Source organism: Protopterus annectens, chromosome 1.part0, assembly GCF_019279795.1.
Source record: "Protopterus annectens isolate FY-2018-M chromosome 1.part0, PAN1.0, whole genome shotgun sequence".
NCBI lineage: Eukaryota > Metazoa > Chordata > Ceratodontiformes > Protopteridae > Protopterus > Protopterus annectens.
The window spans coordinates 1,520,820,501-1,520,840,818 of NC_056725.1; the positions used below are offsets into that span (position 1 = coordinate 1,520,820,501).

At 38.4% G+C, this 20,318-nt stretch overlaps 1 protein-coding gene across 2 annotated transcripts in view; it reads left to right on the forward strand.

Moving 5' to 3' along the window:
- The window catches only part of THBS2 (thrombospondin 2), a 534,332-nt gene that overhangs the window by 36,306 nt on the left and 477,708 nt on the right, over positions 1-20,318 (forward strand). For both annotated transcript variants that reach the window (XM_044067817.1, XM_044067825.1), the window contains exon 3: positions 7,864-8,414. In XM_044067817.1, the coding sequence (XP_043923752.1) occupies positions 7,864-8,414 (551 nt within the window). The remainder of the gene's footprint in view (positions 1-7,863; positions 8,415-20,318) is intronic.

Genomic DNA, 20,318 nt, shown 5'->3' on the forward strand with positions numbered 1-20,318 from the left:
CCCCATGCTCCTGTAACACTGTGCAGATGTCTCAATCCTGGGTATGGGATAGCTGCTGGGACATTGATACCCCTTCTGCTGAGGTGACAGTTTGAGCCTCACTGAGGAGCTCAGTCACCAGATCCCCCTCAGACTCCTCCTGCCATCCACTTCAAATACTCAGCACAAGGGCCTCCCTATCATGGTAAAGTTTTATCATGTTAACTTGGTACAATTTGTGCCCCTGACCTTCCTTACCACCTTGTAGGGTCGCTCCCAAGCTACCTGCAGCTTGTCATGTCTGACAGGAATGAGAACCATTACCTGCTGCCCTACAGCATACTCTCTAGCTCAAGCATTCCTGTCATACCAGACCTTTTTCTGCTGTTGGACTTCTGCCAGGTTCTCCTGGGTCAAGCCTAAATGTATCCCTGAGCCTTGTCTTGAGGTTTAGGACATAAACCACAACAGACTCCTTGTGGGTTTCACACTCACCCTCCCACTCATCACAAATCCATTCTAGAGGTCCCTCACTCTATACCCATACAGCAACTCAAAGGGTGAAAATCCTGCAAATTCCTGGGGCAGCTATCTGTAAGCAAGTAACAGATGGGGCAAATATTTGTCCCACTCCTTCTTAAACTGGTCTGCAAATACCTGTAACATCATCTTGAGTGTAGAGTTTAACCTTTCAACAAGACCATTAGTCTGGGAATGGTAGGGGTTGGTCTTTATGTGCTTCACCCCACAGAGCTTCTACAGACAAGCCAGCTGGTCTGATATGAAATTGGCACCTCTGTCTGTCAGTATTTCTTTTGAAAAACTATCCTGCTGACAATCGCTAACAAATAATTTGCCACCTTTTCTTCCTCAATGGAGGACAGAGCCAGCGCTTCAGGGTATCTGGTAGCATAATCTATTACCACTAGGATATACTTTTTCCTTGTGGAACTTGGGGTGCTCAGATGCCCCATAATATCCATAACTACCCTCTGAAATGGGTCCTCAATCACAGGCAAAGGCATCAAATGAGCTTTCACCTTGGCTTTTGCCTTGCCTACCTTTTGGCACTCCTCACAGGTGCTGCAGTACCCTGTTACATCTCTGGTAATAACAGGCCAATAAAAGTTCTGCATAATATGTCTATTTGTATGTTTTATGCCTATATGACCTGCAAAGGGAATATCATGGGCTATGACTAGAAGTGCTAGATGGTATGCTCTAGGCACTACCAGCTGCTGTATTTTCTCACCCTCCCTTAGAGGTCCACTCTCTCTATACAGTAACCCTTTGTCCCAGTATACAGATTCCCCCTTTCCTTGAGAATTAGGTGCCTCACTAGATACCTCTCTCAGGCTTTGTAATGTAGGGTTTGAGAGCTGAGCCTGCCTCAACTCTCTCTCTGTAACCCTTCCCAGCTCCCCTTCCACAGGAAGTCTGGTATTCTCTGAACGCAGTCCCTCATTGTCAGCCCTGGTACTACTACTCACCTGTGCCATTGCAGTCACTTTGTCCAAGGAAACATCATTTCCCAGAAGCAGCTGTGGCTTACCTTCAATCTCACTGCTATAGGGTAGCTCGCTCCCTGAAGTAACCACCTCATGAGTCCTGGCTTCAAGTGTGCAATCTGTCTGGGTCTCTCCCAGGCTAGCAGACCAACATGCTTTTCTCCAAGTCTGACTGTATCTAACTTCATGCGCACAGGGTACTGCATTATCAAAATCATTCTCTGTCAGGATATCTGCAGGGATATCCTCAAACACACCTACTTGATGGCTTCCTTTTCCATCCTCCCAGTCAAGGTGAACCCTAACCAAAGGTATTAGGAATGGGGGTCCCTCCAAAAGCTCTGACTGCAGTAGACTGCCCAAGCAAGAAGTGCTCCTCTATAACCATCGCAGGCCTCACAATGCTTAGGTCAGAGGCTATGTCTCTCTTAGCAGTGGCCTCTTTCCCATCCACTAAGATAGGATATACCCTTTTGTGGTAGTTCCGTACCCTTGTTGTCTCAAGATAACTTACTGCTGGCATTTTGTCATTCCCACTTACTGGCTCTCCTACTATTTGTTCCCTACTTTGCCTCTGTGGACATCTATATGCTTCATGGCCACACAGTCTGCATTTAAAACATTTAACCCTTGGTCCTGGATGTGTACCTGGACTAGTGGCTTCCCCTGCTACTGGTGGACTCTGATGGGACAGTCTGGGCTGCCCACCATGGGTTCCCTTAGACACTTGAGCAGCACTGGGTGTCATCATTCCTGTGCAGTGATGTCTTGCTTGCTAGGTATAGGTCTCCCTTCTTCCCCAACTCATCTGCAGGATTGCATTGTCTATCAGCTAACCAAATTATCATGTCCTCAGGCAAAGTACTAAGGGCTTGTTCCCTCACCAAAAGGTCTACAAGCCCTTCAAAAGTGGTGACTTGAAATCCACTCACCCACCTATGAAAATAAATGCTTAGTGCAGCAATATATTCACACACACTTTCGTCTGCCTTGCGTCTATGCTCACAAAACTTTTTCCTATATGCTTCAGGTATTAACTTAAAGCATTCTAAAAGACAGGCTTTTACAATATTATAATTTAAGCAATCAGTATCAGAAAATTTAGAAGTAGCACATACAGCTTTACCATGGATTAAAGGGGTAAGAAACCATACCCAGAGCCCTTGGTCAACATTATACTGTTTACATGTCCTTTCAAACACATGAATGAAACTATCAAAATTATCCCCCTCTCTAAATTTTTGAAGACATTTACTGACCTTCATTGCTTCTGGGGTTCAGTTACTCCCTTCTCCATTATCTCCATGTCTCTGATGAAGAGTTAGCATCTCTTTTTCATGCTGCCTCTGCCTCTCATTCTCCTCAGCCTCTAGACATTGCAGTGTCTCATCTTCCTCAGCCTCAAGACATCTCAGTTTCTCATTTTCCTCAGCCTCTAGACATCTAAGTCTCTCTGCTGCTTCTATTTCCAAATGCTTGGCCTCCAGCTCAAGTCACTAATTCCAGATGGATTTTAAGTCCTCTGTGGAAAGGTTGAGCTGCCCATTTTCTAAGAGTTGTACATCCCCAAGGTCAGCCTGGTTGTCCTCCTGATTGCTGGTCTGCGATGTAGCTGTGCCCAAAGCTACAATAATTTCTGCTTTAGTCAGGTTGGCATGCAGTAGTCCTTTAGCCTGGCACATCTCAGCCAAATGGCTCTTTGTCAGCTTGCCATACTCCTCTACTGGCATGCATGCCTGCTCTCCCTGACTAACTAAGCTAACAAAAAAAAAAAAAAAACAATTGTGATGTGAAACTCTGAATGTTCACTGCATGGCTGATTGAGAGTACAAACAGCTTTAGTGACCACTGTACACAGGCTACAGGAATTCAATATCCATACCACTACAAGCCAATTAATATGTGATGTGGCTATCTCACCACTGTCAACCAATTAATATGTGATAATGATATCCTACCACAGTCCACCAATTAATTTGTGACACCCCTGTACTGGACCAGTAATTGAGCAGCCTCAATCCTCACCACTGGCAACAGTGGAGGATGTACACAATGGGAGGATTACAAGTACACACACACAGTGAAGTGCAATATTCCTTAAGAGCACACAGAGACCACAGTTAGTCTGGGGCTGGTTTCTGCCGCTTAACGCAAATCCCCATTAATACTCCCCACTGGCACAGCTACAGAGTTGAGACTGTAGCCAGGGTTCCAAGCCAAGTCCTCTAACACTCTTTCTGTCCAGCCAGTGGTTTGTGACCCTGTGTCCCTGCCTCAGTAGCTGATGCACACACACTCTGATATTTGTTTTACACACACATACACACACACACACACACACACACACACACACACACACACACACACACACACACACACACTTGAGGAAGGCTGGCACAGGTTTACTATCTATGCCCCCTTCTGTCCAGACTATAAGGTAGTTATTACTGCCACCAGAACCCCTACTTATCAGCTACTATAAGACCCGTACAAAGGGTGTCTAATCCTACTGTATAATGTTACTATGTTACTATTACACCAAATGATAGTCTGACCAAGCAAGGCTATTGGTGTGGTCTGTACAGAGTCATCAAAAAGATATGCAAATACTCTAAGAGCTTAAATATGTCTCACAAATATCGGCCACAAAGATAGGTTTAAATATGTTTAATAATAAATAATAAAAGAACAAAACAATACTTAGTAAATCGACATAGTTACTTCAGAGTTCAAAATCACAGGAAGTATTTAAAACAACAATGCAGGACAGATTCAAATAAATACAGAAAACATCTAAACTAATCTTTACTATATACCTAACTATATCTAAAAGAGTACTATGCCCTAAAAAACTTACTTACTGAGCAAGGTAAGTGCAGATGGTGATGATGAGTGGATGTTTCCAGGTCAAAGACAAAATACAAAATGCACAGTCTCTCTCTGAGAGAGTTTTTAAATTAATATAGAATATTACTGCTGGGTTAGATTGGATTACATCACTTTTTGTCACCTGTCTTCAGTTCCCAGAATAAACAGAAACTAACAGAATTTAATATCTCTGTGTGAAAAATACATATCTCTCACATTTGCAGATCTTGGAAAATGCAAAACAATAAAACACTTTTACATTTTAAACCTAATAATTACTTCTCTTTCCTGACAATACAAAAACTTCTAGTTCTAGACATTGTCTCTGCTACACTGAAACTGAGAGAGAACTTTTATATCACAATCATAAAGCAATTCATTTTCAACTTATTCTCTTGACATTTTGTAAGTTAACCCTTCTACAGTCTAGTTTCTACTGTTAAAACATACATTTGCACAGGTCTATACTTTATATGTGTTTCTGCTCTAAGTCAGCAGGGCATGCTGTGGTTGCATTTTAACTCAGTACATAACATACAGTTCTGTATAAATCATATCAATATTCACAAATGACAGAATTATTTGCAAAATTTGAGACAGCTAAGCTGGCAATATTTCCCTATATCACAGTGGTTAGCAAAAGAAAGAGGTGAGAAGTCAACCTCATCAGGTGACATACCCAAAAGGGTGTCAAAAATGTGATAATGACTAGTGCAAAATTAATTAATATAGTTAGTGATCCTTGGGAATAGAGTTAGAGTCAATGAATGTATCACTGGCCATTTTTAAAACCTTATACAATGCTGTTTTCCTAAGTCTATTTTACTACAGTAAACACAGCAAAGGGTTGGGAGCATGTATGTTACTTGGAAATGTTTTTATACATGTTCCCTTTTGGCATAAGCTATGTCAGCATTCATATATCATTCAGAAATGCGTATTTCAGTAGAAAACAATTTCCATCAATGAAAATATGAATATTAACACACAACATTTTTATAGCTTTATATATTGTTACTAGGCTAATGACTTAGGGGGCCTTTTGAAGCCTAGACAAGTTTTTTTTCTGAAAGAATAATGACATCCTGATCCAAATAAGACATTGAGGTTCAGACATTTAAAAGCTACCAATGCCCATAAGAGACATAAGTATCAGGCCTACTGTAAATTTTCTATTCCCCATCCACTGGTTTAGGTTGCACTTAAACTGGGAAATAGACAGACTCAACTTCACATGAATGGGAAGCCTGCTCCATAGGAAGGGCAGCCTCTGGGGCACATTGTATCTGTCTTAAAACCCTGTTTTAAGAAAGAGGCAAACCTTCCTCACCCACAGCTGGAGGCTTCAACTTCTATATCATCTGAGTTAGTATAACCTTCTCTGAGGTCACACAAACTTAAAACAGATTATCATCTTTACAAGAACAGTAAATATTAAACATAGTGTTTCTCCTTTAAAGCTGTTTTTGTAGATGGGAGCAAGACTCTCTGTGCCCCCAGAGCTTATATTTTGCAATTGTGAGATCTCCATGACTTGGATAAAAAGGAATATTCCAAGCAGTGGCAATCTTAGACTTAGTACATCTAAGTTTGGGCTTTTAGTCATTTAGTCTCACTATTTCTGAGAAGCTCACTAATGAGTCCTAACATTTTAAATGGTCACTGTTCTGGCACATTATTTAAGATAACCTCTTTTATGCAGGTATAAGTACTGAAGTTAGATGAAAATATGATTTTAACATTTTTAAAATAAATCCACTGTAGAAACCATGATGTCTGTAGGGCAGAACCTTTAGAATGGCGTGTGTATTCTTCTTGGGTAGAATTGCTCAGTTATTGTTAGGACACCCATACCGCTCAACCTCTTAGAGCAAGAAATCTGGACAAATCCTAAAATAAATTTGGACAAAGGCCCCCAAAATAGGTATATGTTTTAATATTGCTCTTAGAAAATTGCTAGAATATCAAGATTTGTGTTAGCATGCATTTTCTGGATGACAGGAAGTCTGAAACTTAAATGTATGCCATTATTTAGAGACTTCAGTCCTCAGAGATTTGGCTGAAAACCACACATTTTATGAGTAACAGAACAAAAATACAAGGCAAAAATCTGAAAAATCTCGACAGTTGAGTAGTATTATAACACCAAAAATAGCTGTTTAAATAGATCATTTGATGTAAAAACACATATAAAAAAGTTCTACAGTTACATTGCTTTCACATGGCTCAATAAAATAAGTTAAGAACCTAATTAGTCTTATGTTGCATGCTCATTTAGAACCTGAATGGATAAGTTAAGAACCTAATTGATATTTTTTCGCATGCTCATTTAGAACCTGAATGGAAGCAAAGAAAACCTATTCTTAACGTCTTGCATTTTTTGTCAATCTATAGCACAACACTTGATTCATTTCCTCTGAGCAGAACACCATATCCACATTTGTTTTTACAGTTTGAATAAAGTGCTTCATCCTTTGTTTTTACCGTTTGAATAAAGTATTTGTGAATCTGTATGATCGAGACAGTTATACCTATTGTACATTAATTGATTAACTTCTTGATAAATAAGTACAAAAGTAATCACTGATTTTTCTTTTCAGGAACAATGGGGTAAAAGAGTATATGCAATTTATGAATTACTTTACTGACTATCATAATTCTTATGTGAACAATCTTTGAAGCCATACTGATTAAACAATATGTGCTAGACATATGAACATCGTAAATATAGTTGTTTGGAATTAGGAAAAAAAAACAAATATAAAAAGGTGACATTAACATATTTTCCATGAAATCCTTAAAGGCTACATGTTGATATACATAAAGAGAAATGAAGGATGAAAATTCATACTTCTCAGGCTGTACTTTGGAGACTTTGGCTACTTCTGTCTTTGTCAAGTTTTAGCAATTTCTTAAAAATCATTACACATCTTAGTTTTAAGTATTGGTAATTTATTGCCATTCACAGAATTAGAATGTTTCATGGAAGCGGGAGCTGAGCATCACTTCTCTTACTGTTGGGAAGTGTCATTAAAGATTTTCAAATTCTGGTCTTAATGTTTGAGAAACACCATCATTTTTTTAATTATGATAATAATGTTTTAATTTTACACAGTAGCAGTTATAACATGATCCATCTGTATATCTTGTGCATAAAACATATCCTGCCTTCAGGATTAAGTATTTATGTCTATCAAGCAATGTACAATTATCTTTACACAGAATGCTGTGATACCTCTATAAAGTGCAAGAGTTCCAGATTCAGAATACACTATAAACACAAATGCTAGTTATTGATGCTAAATAGTATATTTAAGGCTGAACTTAATTCAATATTACTTTAATGAAAATGATGGTTGTTGGCCTACCATCTAGTATTAGAAGAAGTACTTTAAAAAGAGCTTTTTAAACTAAGAAGAACATATCCAGGTGTTTTTTTTAATTGAACCTTTGAAGAAAGTTATGCAATAAACCACAATTCATTTACTGGACTGTGTTTGTTTTCTAGATGACAATGAAGACTTGAAATTTGATCTTTTTGAAGTCAGCAACATAACCAAAAGAACGCTGGGAGTAAAATCTCATTACGGTCCCATTCCTAATGCACCTGCTTATCGTTTTGTCCGATTTGACCATATACCTCCCGTTTCCAGTACTATTCTACAAAGAATTTTGACATTAATGAAAAGTAATGAGGGTTTTATCTTCACAGCAAATCTGCTACAAGACCATGGTACCAGAGGGACTCTCCTTGCAATGGAGGGGCCTGCCGTCTCACAGAGGCAGTTTGAAATTGTTTCCAATGGCCGGGCTAACACATTGGATCTGGTTTACTGGGTGGATGACTCCCAGAATGTCATTTCCTTTGAGGATGTTGACCTTTTGGGCTCAGAATGGAAAAATATTACACTTCATGTGGTGGAAAGAACTGTCACTCTCTACATTGGCTGTGAAACTTTTGAAGATGTAACACTGGATGAGCCTTTTTATGAACACCTACAAGCAGACAACAGCAGGCTGTATATAGCCAAAGGGGCAATGAGAGGAAACCATTTCAGGGTAGGTAGAGCCACATCATAATTAAAACAAAAATGTAATATGTGTACTTATGTTGAGTTTCGGTTGGAGCAGTAAACCATAGCACCAGTGCTAAACAGTATCAGGTGAGCAGGTCTTGCTTGACACTAGACAGCAGACTGGCAGGAGAAAGTTTCATGATCAGAAACATTTTTACTTTTCTGATAGGATTTATTGTAAACCTGAGCATATCAATCAATTAGAATTAATCATAAAAATAGTCAACTTATTTAAAATATATCTGCACACCCAAACATTCAGTATATTCACTTTTAGTTTACCTGCTTGGCACTTGAAGATCTTGCAAAGAATAGACACCCTGATTTTTGGCATTCTTACCAAACAAGATCACCTGCTATTCAATAAGTGAAAACTGAAAGTGCAAGAGTTATCATTTATTTTGAGTACAGTTCCCATGCTACCATATACTGTATCTGAAAGTCCCATGCATAATATCTGCCCAGTGAAACTTTCTGTCTATGCCTACCGAAGGTTCTTCTCACCACAACCAAAAATTAAATGATTTAAGAATACTGATTTAATACTGAGGGCACTGTCTATTTTAATTTGAATTACAACTCCATATGCAATCATTTCATGACATACTAATGACAGACATTTTCTCACAATAGCAGTACATGCCATTGTGATGTTTATAACATAAAAAATTAGGGGAGGGTTTAGCATAATGGTTAATGTCTTTACCTCACAAATACAGAGCACAAGGTTTGATTCTGACCTCTGGCTCTGGTTATTGGCAATTCTTGTAATAGCCTGCTGACTGATAACCTAGTATTTATCTATGACCCTACCCATGCCAGAAACTGATCCTTACTAAGACTGTTTCTGTGAGGTGTTGTGACAATTCCTAGTCATCTCTTTTCTTTACAAACAACACTTAAAGATATAGTTGTTTCCCTTTCTAGAAGTATCCTGCTCTAGATATTACATTTGGACAATAAATTGAGGTTAGTAGCATGTCAGCCAATATGTTAATTCCTATTCTGAATATTCCAGAGTATTTTAGTCAGGAAGAATTTTCCTTTTTCCAAAACAGCCATGTTATTTTTGGATCATGTTTATGCAAATGTACTTTTAAATATCAGTAATGAACTACATATAACATATCATTGTGAAATATTATTTAAAGCATGTTTTTTTACCCAGTACACTATGTGAGCCTTCCATTTTTTTTTTGTCTTTTGCTGCATGGTCACACACTCATTTTTTTGTGTAAGTCTTTATAACAAAAGGCAGAGACTGGAACCGAAAACAAGTACAACAATAAGCAGTGACCTACAAACCAGGTCACATGACTTAGAAAAGCTTTTACATGAAAGCAATATATTTTTCAGGTTAATGCACTTGATTAAGTTTTACATTAAGAAAGAGTTAGGAAACAGAAAATAAAAGCAAAAGAACAATATTGCTGTCATGATGCCATGAATTAGCTGGTAGAACAAGAGGAGAATACTATACTTGAAAACAGTAAAAAAACGGCTCAAGATCTCATTATTTGCTTATGTTAAGCAATAATGGGACATTAGAACTAAGTACCTAACAGTTAATATGTATTATAGATAATACCCAATGAACCAGAACTAATTATTTAAGTACCTTATGTCATGGACATCCTGCATGATTTTGATGTGCCAATCTTCACAGTTATCAGGTAAAGAATGCTTCTTTCATTTCATAAATGATGATATTTGATATTTATGTGAGCCTTATCAATAGCCATTAGAAATATCATGACCTGTCAGATAGAGTCCTGAAACACAGAGACTAAATGATTGCATAAAAATGGACTTACATATACTAAGTCTGAGACAGCCATTTCCTAGTCTATTTCCTTTTCTTCAAGGTATGCCAGTCTTGGAGTTGGTATATAGAAGTTCAGAGGGTGTGAGGTGCTTGCCCCCCTGCAAAAAAGAAGTTCAAAGGAGAACAGTGATGTTTGAGATTTGCTCTTTTCCTGTAGTTTCATTTCTTTTTTTGCTTTTTTGGCATGTCACCATTTGGCATTTTGATAGGGAGCCATGTTTAATTTTACCTACACATTGCTGCTAAAATTACATGCTAAAAATAAAAATATGCCAGTTTGCATATAAATTGTATAATAAAACCCAAGAAGGAGTACTTAGCAGAACATTGCAGTTTACTATCATAATGAATATATTGTGAATATTAGATGTCTTTAAGGCATGTATATTCCCCACACACCACTGTAATGTAGAGATTATTACTACAAAACAAACTTGCTTAGAGGGTTATTGAAGTTATTGAAATTCAGCCCAGCTTCATCACCTGCTATGACCACAGTAACTATATAAAGAATTGCAACTGATTTAGTTCTTTCTTTGTGTCTTGACCAAGATAACAGAACCTTACTAACTCTGCTGTTGAACTTTATTAATTATTCTGTCTATAAAATGAAAATGAAAAAAGCAATCCTGCCAACAAGATTTAATTTAAACAAGGCTCAGATTACTCAAGCATATTGTCTTTTGAATTAAGATAATTCCTTGTTATTCAGTGCAATATTTTCACATTAGCAAAATTATAAACATATAAAGATTTCCAGTAGAAGGAGACATTTATGTGCGAGATAACCTCAAGAACAAATAGCTTGCATGAACCTTCTCATTCCACCTTTTTTTCCTCTCTCTCCCTTTCACTTTTAATCAATTGCTCATAATAGTCTCTTTCAAACACATTCCACGTGATACCTGCCACAACAGCCTTTTCAACTACTTTTACTGTATTATCTGAAAGTCTAGGGTATAACCATAGTCTTTGCTGTCAAACCGCCCCTATTAAGTATGCTGAGGGGGAAATAAAATGTCCTAGTAGAAAAGTAATATTGCAGTATACAACTGTTTGTATATTCTAATATTATCACATGCTACTCATTTCAGCAGAGAAACCAGTTACTTCCTGAGGAAGAGATGATTTCTTCAAAAATGCAACCCAGGAGAACCATTTCTGTGCTCACCTGTATCCCCACAGTCTACAGGTGTTCATTTTCAAATGTCCATAAGGATTACTTTTGAGGATGTGAATTACACATCTAATACTAGTGTCCAGGCTTACCACCACTGCAGGGTGAACTATAAGGCAAAGTATAAATGTGGTATGGTCACAGAAGCACACAGAAACATTGCTTTACTATTCTCCGAACATATAGCCTGATGTCTGATAATGAGCCACATTCCAAATACATGCATTAGGTGGACCAGGAGCTATGAATTGTTCATATGTATGAGTGTGTGTGTTTGTGTGTGTGTGTGTGTGTGTGTGTGTGTGTGTGTGTGTGTGTGTGTGTGTGTGTGTGTGTGTGAGTGTGTGTGTGTGTGTGTGTGTGTGAGTGTGTGAGTGTGTGTGTGTGTGTGTGTGTGTGTGTGTGTGTGTGTGTGTGTGTGTGTGTGTGTGTGTGTGTGTGTGTGTGTGTGTGAGAGAGTTGGTGTGGGTGTGTGTACATGTGTGTACGATATGGAAGAAGAACTTGGCAACCTACTTCCATTTCCCCTTTTGCCTTGTAAACTCTGCTGATAGCAGTGGCTGTCCATGGGTCCCTCTAGGAGTTGGCTGTGACTCAAAAGAGACAGAAAGAGAGAGAGGGAGAGAGAGGAAAGAAAGTGAATCATGGAAAGGTACTGCTGTAAGTACCAGTCCTTACAGCACACAGTGGAAGGTGAACAAGGGTCTGAACTGTCAAGGCTTTACACAACTATGCAATAAACTAGACAAACATCTGACAAGTATTACAACTGAAGCCTAAAAATGTGTTTATTTTACTTTGTTGATCTTTCCAGCTGGGTGAAACTTATTTAAAGAGAGATCAAAGGATAACATTTTCACTGAATGAAATATACAGATAATGAACTTCCAAACAAGTTACAAAAATTCTGTAGAAATAACAACATAAGTATTTGTGAAGTATGCATAAATAATAGATGGTAAAAATACAAAACAATATTAAACATATACAAGTTAAACAGAACAGATGCTACAGACTCAGCAAATAGAATAAAACCAAGTAGAAATAAATGCTAATCTAGTTGCACAATCAAACATGGCCTGTCATAAATATAAACAAGGTGAAGATTTGGATCACTGAAAGAAATATTCAACAGATAAATCAATAACCAACCATTAAAGGCGACCCTCATTGTTCTTGGGTCATTAAAAATATGACACCTTCAAATGCTTCCACACTGGATGCCGAATCTGTAGAACACATGATGCTCGATGGCTTACAGCCAGAAGTTTGACTATAATGTGTAAGATGCTAGGGTGCTTTGTGACAGTGGTTTAAGCAATAACCGACGATGATGGCGGTGTGGTATATGAAGATTAAACCATGGCTGATGTGGTTTAATCATGAAGGTGAAGCCTGAGTGATTAAATAAAGCCAACTGTGGGTAAATCTTAATATACCACAGTTATTGCTATTATACAATGATGGTATTTAAGAAAAAGAATACTTACTTTTCTTAAATAATGTCTTTGTATAATGGCACTGTACTGTCCTTCCATGGCTGGTACTATCTTGGTGCCTTTTTTTGATGTACTGTGCATGCGTATGGGACTTGCGTTCCCACGCATACCCAGTACATCAGTGCTTTGGAAGGGAAGCAATGAAAGAAGGTCTCCATTGCTCCATTTTTTTTTTTTTTTTCTTTATACTAAAAAAAAGTTTCGGAAAGTTTAGGGGTAGGAGAGAGACAGAATGGAAGAAATACAAAGAAAATCAGGTACGTATCTTTAATTTTAAATAATGTACCTGATTTTCCTGGTTTACTATCACATGTTCAACAGTACATTGTTCGAATGTACAGATGTCCGAACCAAATGTTCGAATATCTGAACACCGAACAATGTAAGTGCTGAAACGAGCATTTCAGTGAAGTCGAATGTCGAACATGTCGACTACACTGAAATGCTCCTACCTACTCAACATTCTACAACAGGTTTTTGCAGGGGGGCAAGTCCCCCTGCACCCCCCATGTGGTAGGGCTGCACCCCCCCACACCCTTCCTACTTATATATACAAACTCCAAGATCGCACTACAGTGAGGGTAAGGGTACATTTCCCCATCCCCACTATAGTGCAATCTACACCGCAGTGTTGGAGCTGACAACAGCGGCCATTCGCTCTTGTCAACTTCAACATTATGATCACCCTACCGGTTCTGCCAATTGGTTTTTGCACATATCCCGTTCGTCTAAAAGACGAACGAACATGTGATTGTAAACCGATTTTCCTAGTATTTTCTCCATGCTTTGTCTCAGGACTACAGATTTTTTTTTTTTTATTTTTGTTTAAAAAAAATAAAACTTACAGAATATACCAATGGAAAAAAGTCCGGGTGACCGGAGCTTTTTCCGTTGTTATATTCTCAGATTTACAACGGGCACGCTGGTTGGGCTGGCCAATCAGCATGTTCATTTTAGAATATTAATTGCCAGTGATTATATAATTGCAGTTTAAAAGCATTTCCTTTGAGTCAAGTTTCTTTGCATTCTAGGATCTTTGCCAAGGAATGTTGGCTTTTTATACATCTACAGGACATCTTTCTTCCATCTCACTGAATGCTTGACATAATCCATTGTGTAACTACACAAACAGAAGATAGGTTAAATTAATGGCAACAGTTTAACAGTGCCACACTTCATTTAACTTGGGTTATAGGAGGTCATGCTATGCTACCTTCATCCTTTGCCCATCCCATTGAATGCTTGGCATAACCATTGTATAACTACACAAACAAAAGACGCCTTAAATTAAAGCATACATTTAATGGTGCCAAACTTTATCTACCTTCGTTTCTAGGAGGCTGTGCTATGCTTGCAGTGGAGCAGATGCAAAAGTATTATATGTATTTCCAACTTACTTAGCAGTTAATTAGGAGATGTAAACATTATAATCCATGTAGAATAAAGTAGGCAGGAAATAATTTTTCGCTTTTTCTGCACTTAACAGCTGTGCTGTTGGCTTCCAAATCAAATTAAAGGACAAAATGAAAGTGAGCCAAGGGTCCAGTAGGGATAACCTGGTAAACAAAATGTAAAATAAATAAATAAAATGCTTTAGGTGGTCACCAGCAAGAACAGGACATAATCCATGGGACAAACTTCCTAGGTCCACCTCAACATTCATGCTAAGCTGATGGTCAATGAATGTTTATGAGAGGTTGGCATAATGGTTAAGGTGTTTACCTTACAGGCACAAGATACAGGGTTTGATTTTCAAATGGGTAATTGTCTAGATTTAAAATGGCCCACAAGTCCAGTTAGCCTAATACTAATCTATGAATGTTAAATGAGTGCATGAGGGTCTCAGTGCTTGAAACTGCAATGATAGAAGTTAAGGTAATATCACTTCTTTAAGTCAGCATCGGTGATTATTTTAAATGTATGCCATAAATACTGCCACTTCTTTTTTAGAGTTTAGTAAGCTATATATATATATATTGATTTTAGGGAAGTATGACTCTGTATAGCCAATACTCCACTCCAAACTGAAACAAATTAGTCAGTCATCTTAGGTCCTAGGGTCAGTAATTCCCTCTCATCTGACAAGCCATGCAGCATCACTCATCAGAAAATCCTTACATTTAGCACATTTAATATCTAAAGGCAGTGTGTCCAGGGCAAACTAAATGATAATTTCTCTGTATACAGCCCTAATTACACCAATTATTGAGTAAAATGCCCACTTCAGGCTTTACATTTCTAGACATAGTAAGCAACTAGAAAGGCCCCAGAAGTTTTTAACCCAAGAAGATTGTTATATTAAAGTCCCTGATTTGCAAGGAAGGGTTTGAAGTGCTATCCCTTTACTCGGTTTCTTAAAAGCACCTGCAGAGTGATCTATGTCTTGCATTTAGTGACATTATGGTCCCTCTTCTCCTTGATATTCTGAATCATTACAAGTCAAATAGTTCCATTAATGAGAGACCTACTGACATGAACCTCCCCAGTACATGCATAAAGCATACTGGAGAGGCAAAAAGGCAAAAAGTCAAACTGAAAAGCACAGTAATTTGGACAAACACCAATAACTGAGAAACAAAGAGAGACAAATTCATTACCCAGTGCTACTCTACCTCTGAAACAGACGTTCCCTGCAAATTAAAGAAAGTGACACCCATTTTTCAAAATAACCCAAATGATTTGATGGGTACCCATCCATTTACTCTGGGGCTAACCTGTTTTGTCCTTCAAGATAAGGGGTACAACTGGAAGGTTGGTGTTGACAAAGCATAAATGGTCTTGTGACTCATCTGCTTTGTATTTCCTATGGTCTTAAGATCTTACCACACAATATCAACATTTAAGACTAGTCAGGGTTCCTCTCCAAATTTCATCAATGTGTAGTTTATTTTTCAGTGAGCAGCAACTCTGTACTGTATGTTAGAGGTACTCTGTCCAACATAATCAGCATGTATGAGAAAGAATAGCATCCTTTTATATATTTTCATAAAAACAGGGGAAGCAGATAAAATGCCTAGGAGGTATAACCAGAGCCACAGCGCAAGTCTTTCATAAAGAAAAATGAATTCATAGATAGTTAATAACTTTACAGTCAAAGAGACCACTTAGCAGCCTAGTTCAAAGTCTAAATTGCCCTAGAGTACTGTCTGGTTAGGTGACTTGCTCAGAGTCACACAGTAGGCAAATGTAGGCTGAGTGGAATCAAACCCTGGACTACAGAAAGCAGCATGTTAACAACCCATAGCATTATTCCTGTGCACTAACTGTCATACCAGAGCAATAGGTGTTCAAAAACTTTGGGAAACTGTGGGTAGGTTCCTCTCTAATAATTTCTGTTTGAGCAGAGGAACCAGGCAGGGGTGTCCTATTTCCCTTTTGTTATATGTATTATATTTAGAACCACTGGCAAAGAAAATAAGGGACTCAAATGCAAGGATATAATTGGTATGATAGTCAAGAAAAGCTGGCTCTATTTGGAGATGATATTATTTTATACCTGATAAAACCAGAATAGGACATTTCAGTGTTGTGGAACATTTTCAGACAGTTTCAAATCTTTTTGGGATATACAATTAATGAAGCTAAAACAAAGGCAATAGCTGTAAATTATGTACCCACACATGGATTGGTTCAGCAATATCCATATTTATGGGGACATGATAAAATGGGTTTACTATTATGTTAGTGTGAAAGGCAAAACACATTCCGTTTCCACTATCGAAGGAAACCACTAAACCCGGAATCCTGACGGCTTTACAATGTCGACCCAAATGATTGACACGTCTGGGTCCACATTGTCATGGAAAACATCACGTGATATCCGTAGCTGATGTACATCAAATTCCTATATGAAATATCATGTTTTTGCAGGGGGGGGGCTAGCCCCTCTGCACCCCCTGCTAATAATATATTCCAACTCTGAAAATGCAAAGCAGTGGGGTTATGGATGGAATTCCAATCCCCTCTGTACCACCATCCCCGTACAGTTAGTCAAATGCACTTATGTGAATGCACTACTGCACTCACATAAGTGTGTTCAACTACCCTGTACAGTTCATATTTTGTGAATGACAATCTGATTTTCGGTAGCATACATGCCAGAATATTGTCATTTGCACTAATGACATTAAACCAATAAAATGAAGTATTTAGGAGTATGGATTAAAAAGGATCATGGTGTGGCAGCTAAGGATATTTGGGAGGAGACTAAACAGAAGACAATACAAATGTTAAAAAAATGGAAACTCTGTTTTATGGATATGGATAGCAAGATACAAGCAGTTAAAATATTTTTAGTCCTTTTAGTTTTATACACAGGTCAAGCATATTTTTATCAACCAGAGGAGAGGTTGCGGATAGCATTAATAAAGAGCTGAAGGACTTTATCTGGGAGTGGAAGACAGCAAGAGTCAAGTGGGATAAGTTGATTCTTTCAGTAGAACAAGGTGGTCTGGGGTTACCCAATTTTAAGTGGTATTTCAAGGAGTGTGGAAGAGAGATGAAGAAGAGAGTACAGACAGGATGGAGTGGGTGGAGAAGAGTGTCAGGAGTGATTTGTGGCAGACGAGTACCTGTAAGAGTGAAAGGGAAGGTCTACAAGAGCATACTGAGACCAGCTATGTTATATGGGTTGAAGACAGTGGCACTGACAAAAAGGCAGGAGTTAGAGCTGGATGGGGCAGAGTTAAAGATGTTAAGATTTGCACTGGGTGTGATGAGGGTGGACAGGATTAGGAATACGTATATTAGAGGGTCGGTCCAGTTGGAAGGTTTGGAGACAAAGCCAGAGAGGCAAGATTACATTGGTTTGGACATGTGCTGAGGAGGGATGCTGAGTATATTGGGAAAAAGATGCTAAGGAACAGGTAACAGGAAAAGAGGAAGGCCTAAGATAAGGTTTATGGACGTGGTGAGAGAGGACATGCAGGTGGTTGGTGTGACAGAGCAAGATGCAGAGGACAGGAAGAAATGGAAACAGGTGATCCGCTGTGGCGATCCTTAATGGGAACAGCCGAAAGAAGATGATGATGATTTTAAGGCTCCTTTATATAGCACAAGCAGAAACCTATAATTCAAAGTAGAAAGGGATGATGATGAAACAAGGGGGAAGCTCAAGAAACAATGAGAGACTGAGATTTTGGATGCAGATCCTTAAGGAGAATAACAATAACCATACAGAATATTATATTCATAAAGTAGCAGAAAGTATTCTAAGAACTAAGCCAACATAGGAATGGAGAATGGAGAGTCTCCCAATAGGGATGATTGCAATTACTGGGATACAGACAATAGGCAAGAGGGGACTGGATTTTATTGGAGAAAACTGGCAAAAGAACCAAGGTATGGGGAGCAAATAATTAGAGTGGCTGCAAAAAAAAAAAAATTGAACTGGCTGCTGTTAGACTTGAAATGCAGAGTGGGGCTGTATTATTGCTGGAGCATTGTGGTCAGAAGGACAATGCTAGGTATAAGGTAAGAGATAAGTAAGTACCACAGTGGTTTTGCCCTTAGTTTTGTACTCCTCAGTGAGATCATGTTGCATTACAGGGATATCCGAGGAATACAGAAGAGGATCACCTACTTCACTGATGGCATAAACATGGGTTTCACAAAGGGAAATACACAGAAGACTCTAAGGGTAGACTTGGAATTGCTAAGTGGGAAGAAAGATGGCAGATCCTGTTTGCAGTGAATGTGTGCAGAGTTTATCCATTAGTACTGCAAGTACTACTCTTAAATTTAAGGAATAAGGGAGCACGTATATTATTCCTTGTACCATATATCCCTGAAACTATTTTCCAGTCACACTTCCATCTGTCTACAGGCTCTGTTTATTCATACCCTTTCCTTTATATGTCACTTTTATGTCCTCTTCCTCTATAGTTACACATTTTTGTTTTTTATTTCTTCCTTCCTCAAGCCACTTCAGGATCCCCATATCCTTTTGTGCAGTTAAATAATATTTTACTGAAAAGTCTTGTATTCTACAATGCATTTTAAGTTTGTTTGTCTTTCGGCTTTTCCCGGTTAGGGGTCGCCACAGCGGAATTCCGGTCCGCTCATGATTGGCAGTTGTTTTTTATGGTGTCGAGTTGCCAGCCCGACACCCAACCTTCAACGAAGACACGCCCATTCAACGCATGTCTTTCGAACGCCCACTCAGAAGGCACTCCCAACCCAAGCCGAGAATCGAATGGGAGAACCTATTGCTGTGAGACAACAACACTACCGCTGCACCACCGCGGAAGATTGCAATGCATTTTAAGTAATTTATTTTAATAGACCATTTTCTAGTTGCTTCTTTCCCCTGGGAATCCTGGCCTAGCCGATATGTTCTAATAGCTTTTCTCACTCTCTTTTTAATTACTTTTTCTCTACATTATCATTTTTATCATTAAGTGTTTGCAAACTTAATTATGTTTATCCCCTTCCTAGTCCTGACTGGTTACTTTCACTTCATACACTTCCTTTATCCCTTGATACAGGATGCCACACCCACATGATTCCTACACTTTGCACCATTATCCTTTCATTTCCCTAAAACTTCATCTTGTTAATTCTAGCCATACCCCTCTATTTAAATATACTAAAAACACAAGGAAAACAGGAGCACCTCACGTGGGTGAGAACAGTAACTACATGAACTTTGATCTTACAGTGAATGCATTTAATAGGAAGTATGGTGAGAGAAATATAAGAAAAATGGAATCAAAGAGAGAGAATGGTCATCCATCTATCCTGACAGTCATATTTAGGACTTGCATCAGGAACCAAAACCAAACTATTGTTCTTATTTTCTCACTTACAAAATTATATATACAAAAACAAAGTTAGTAATTAATGTGATCATCAGCTAAAAATCAAAAGAAATGGGTGAATTACTGAGGTGAATTTCCCATGGTCATGACTAAAATATCCTCACTTAGTCAAATGTGACGACTAAAAATACTTGGTCTGTGCTTTTTATAAGTTATGATATATATATGGGGTGCTTTGTAGCTTTAGAAAATTATTAGCTAGCAAAATCAAGTTTACCTTCATTTTAGATGTATATGTCCTCCCCGTGGTTGAGTGCCCTCCGAAAGACATGCGTGAATGGGTGTGCCTTTGCTGAAGGTTGGGCATCGGGCTGGCAACTCGGCACCATAAAAAGCGACTGCCAATCATTAGCGGACCTGAGTTCCACTGTGGTGATCCTAACCGGGAAAAGCCAAAAAGACAAACATACTAGACATACCTCTCAACCTCTTAGCACAAGAAATCTGGGCAAAGCTTGACATAATGCAGGGAACAGAGGCCTACAAATAGGGACAGAAATAATTAATGTTGCTCTTATAAACTTAGAAAGTGGCTAGAGTGACAGGATTTGTCTTAGTCTTCATTTTT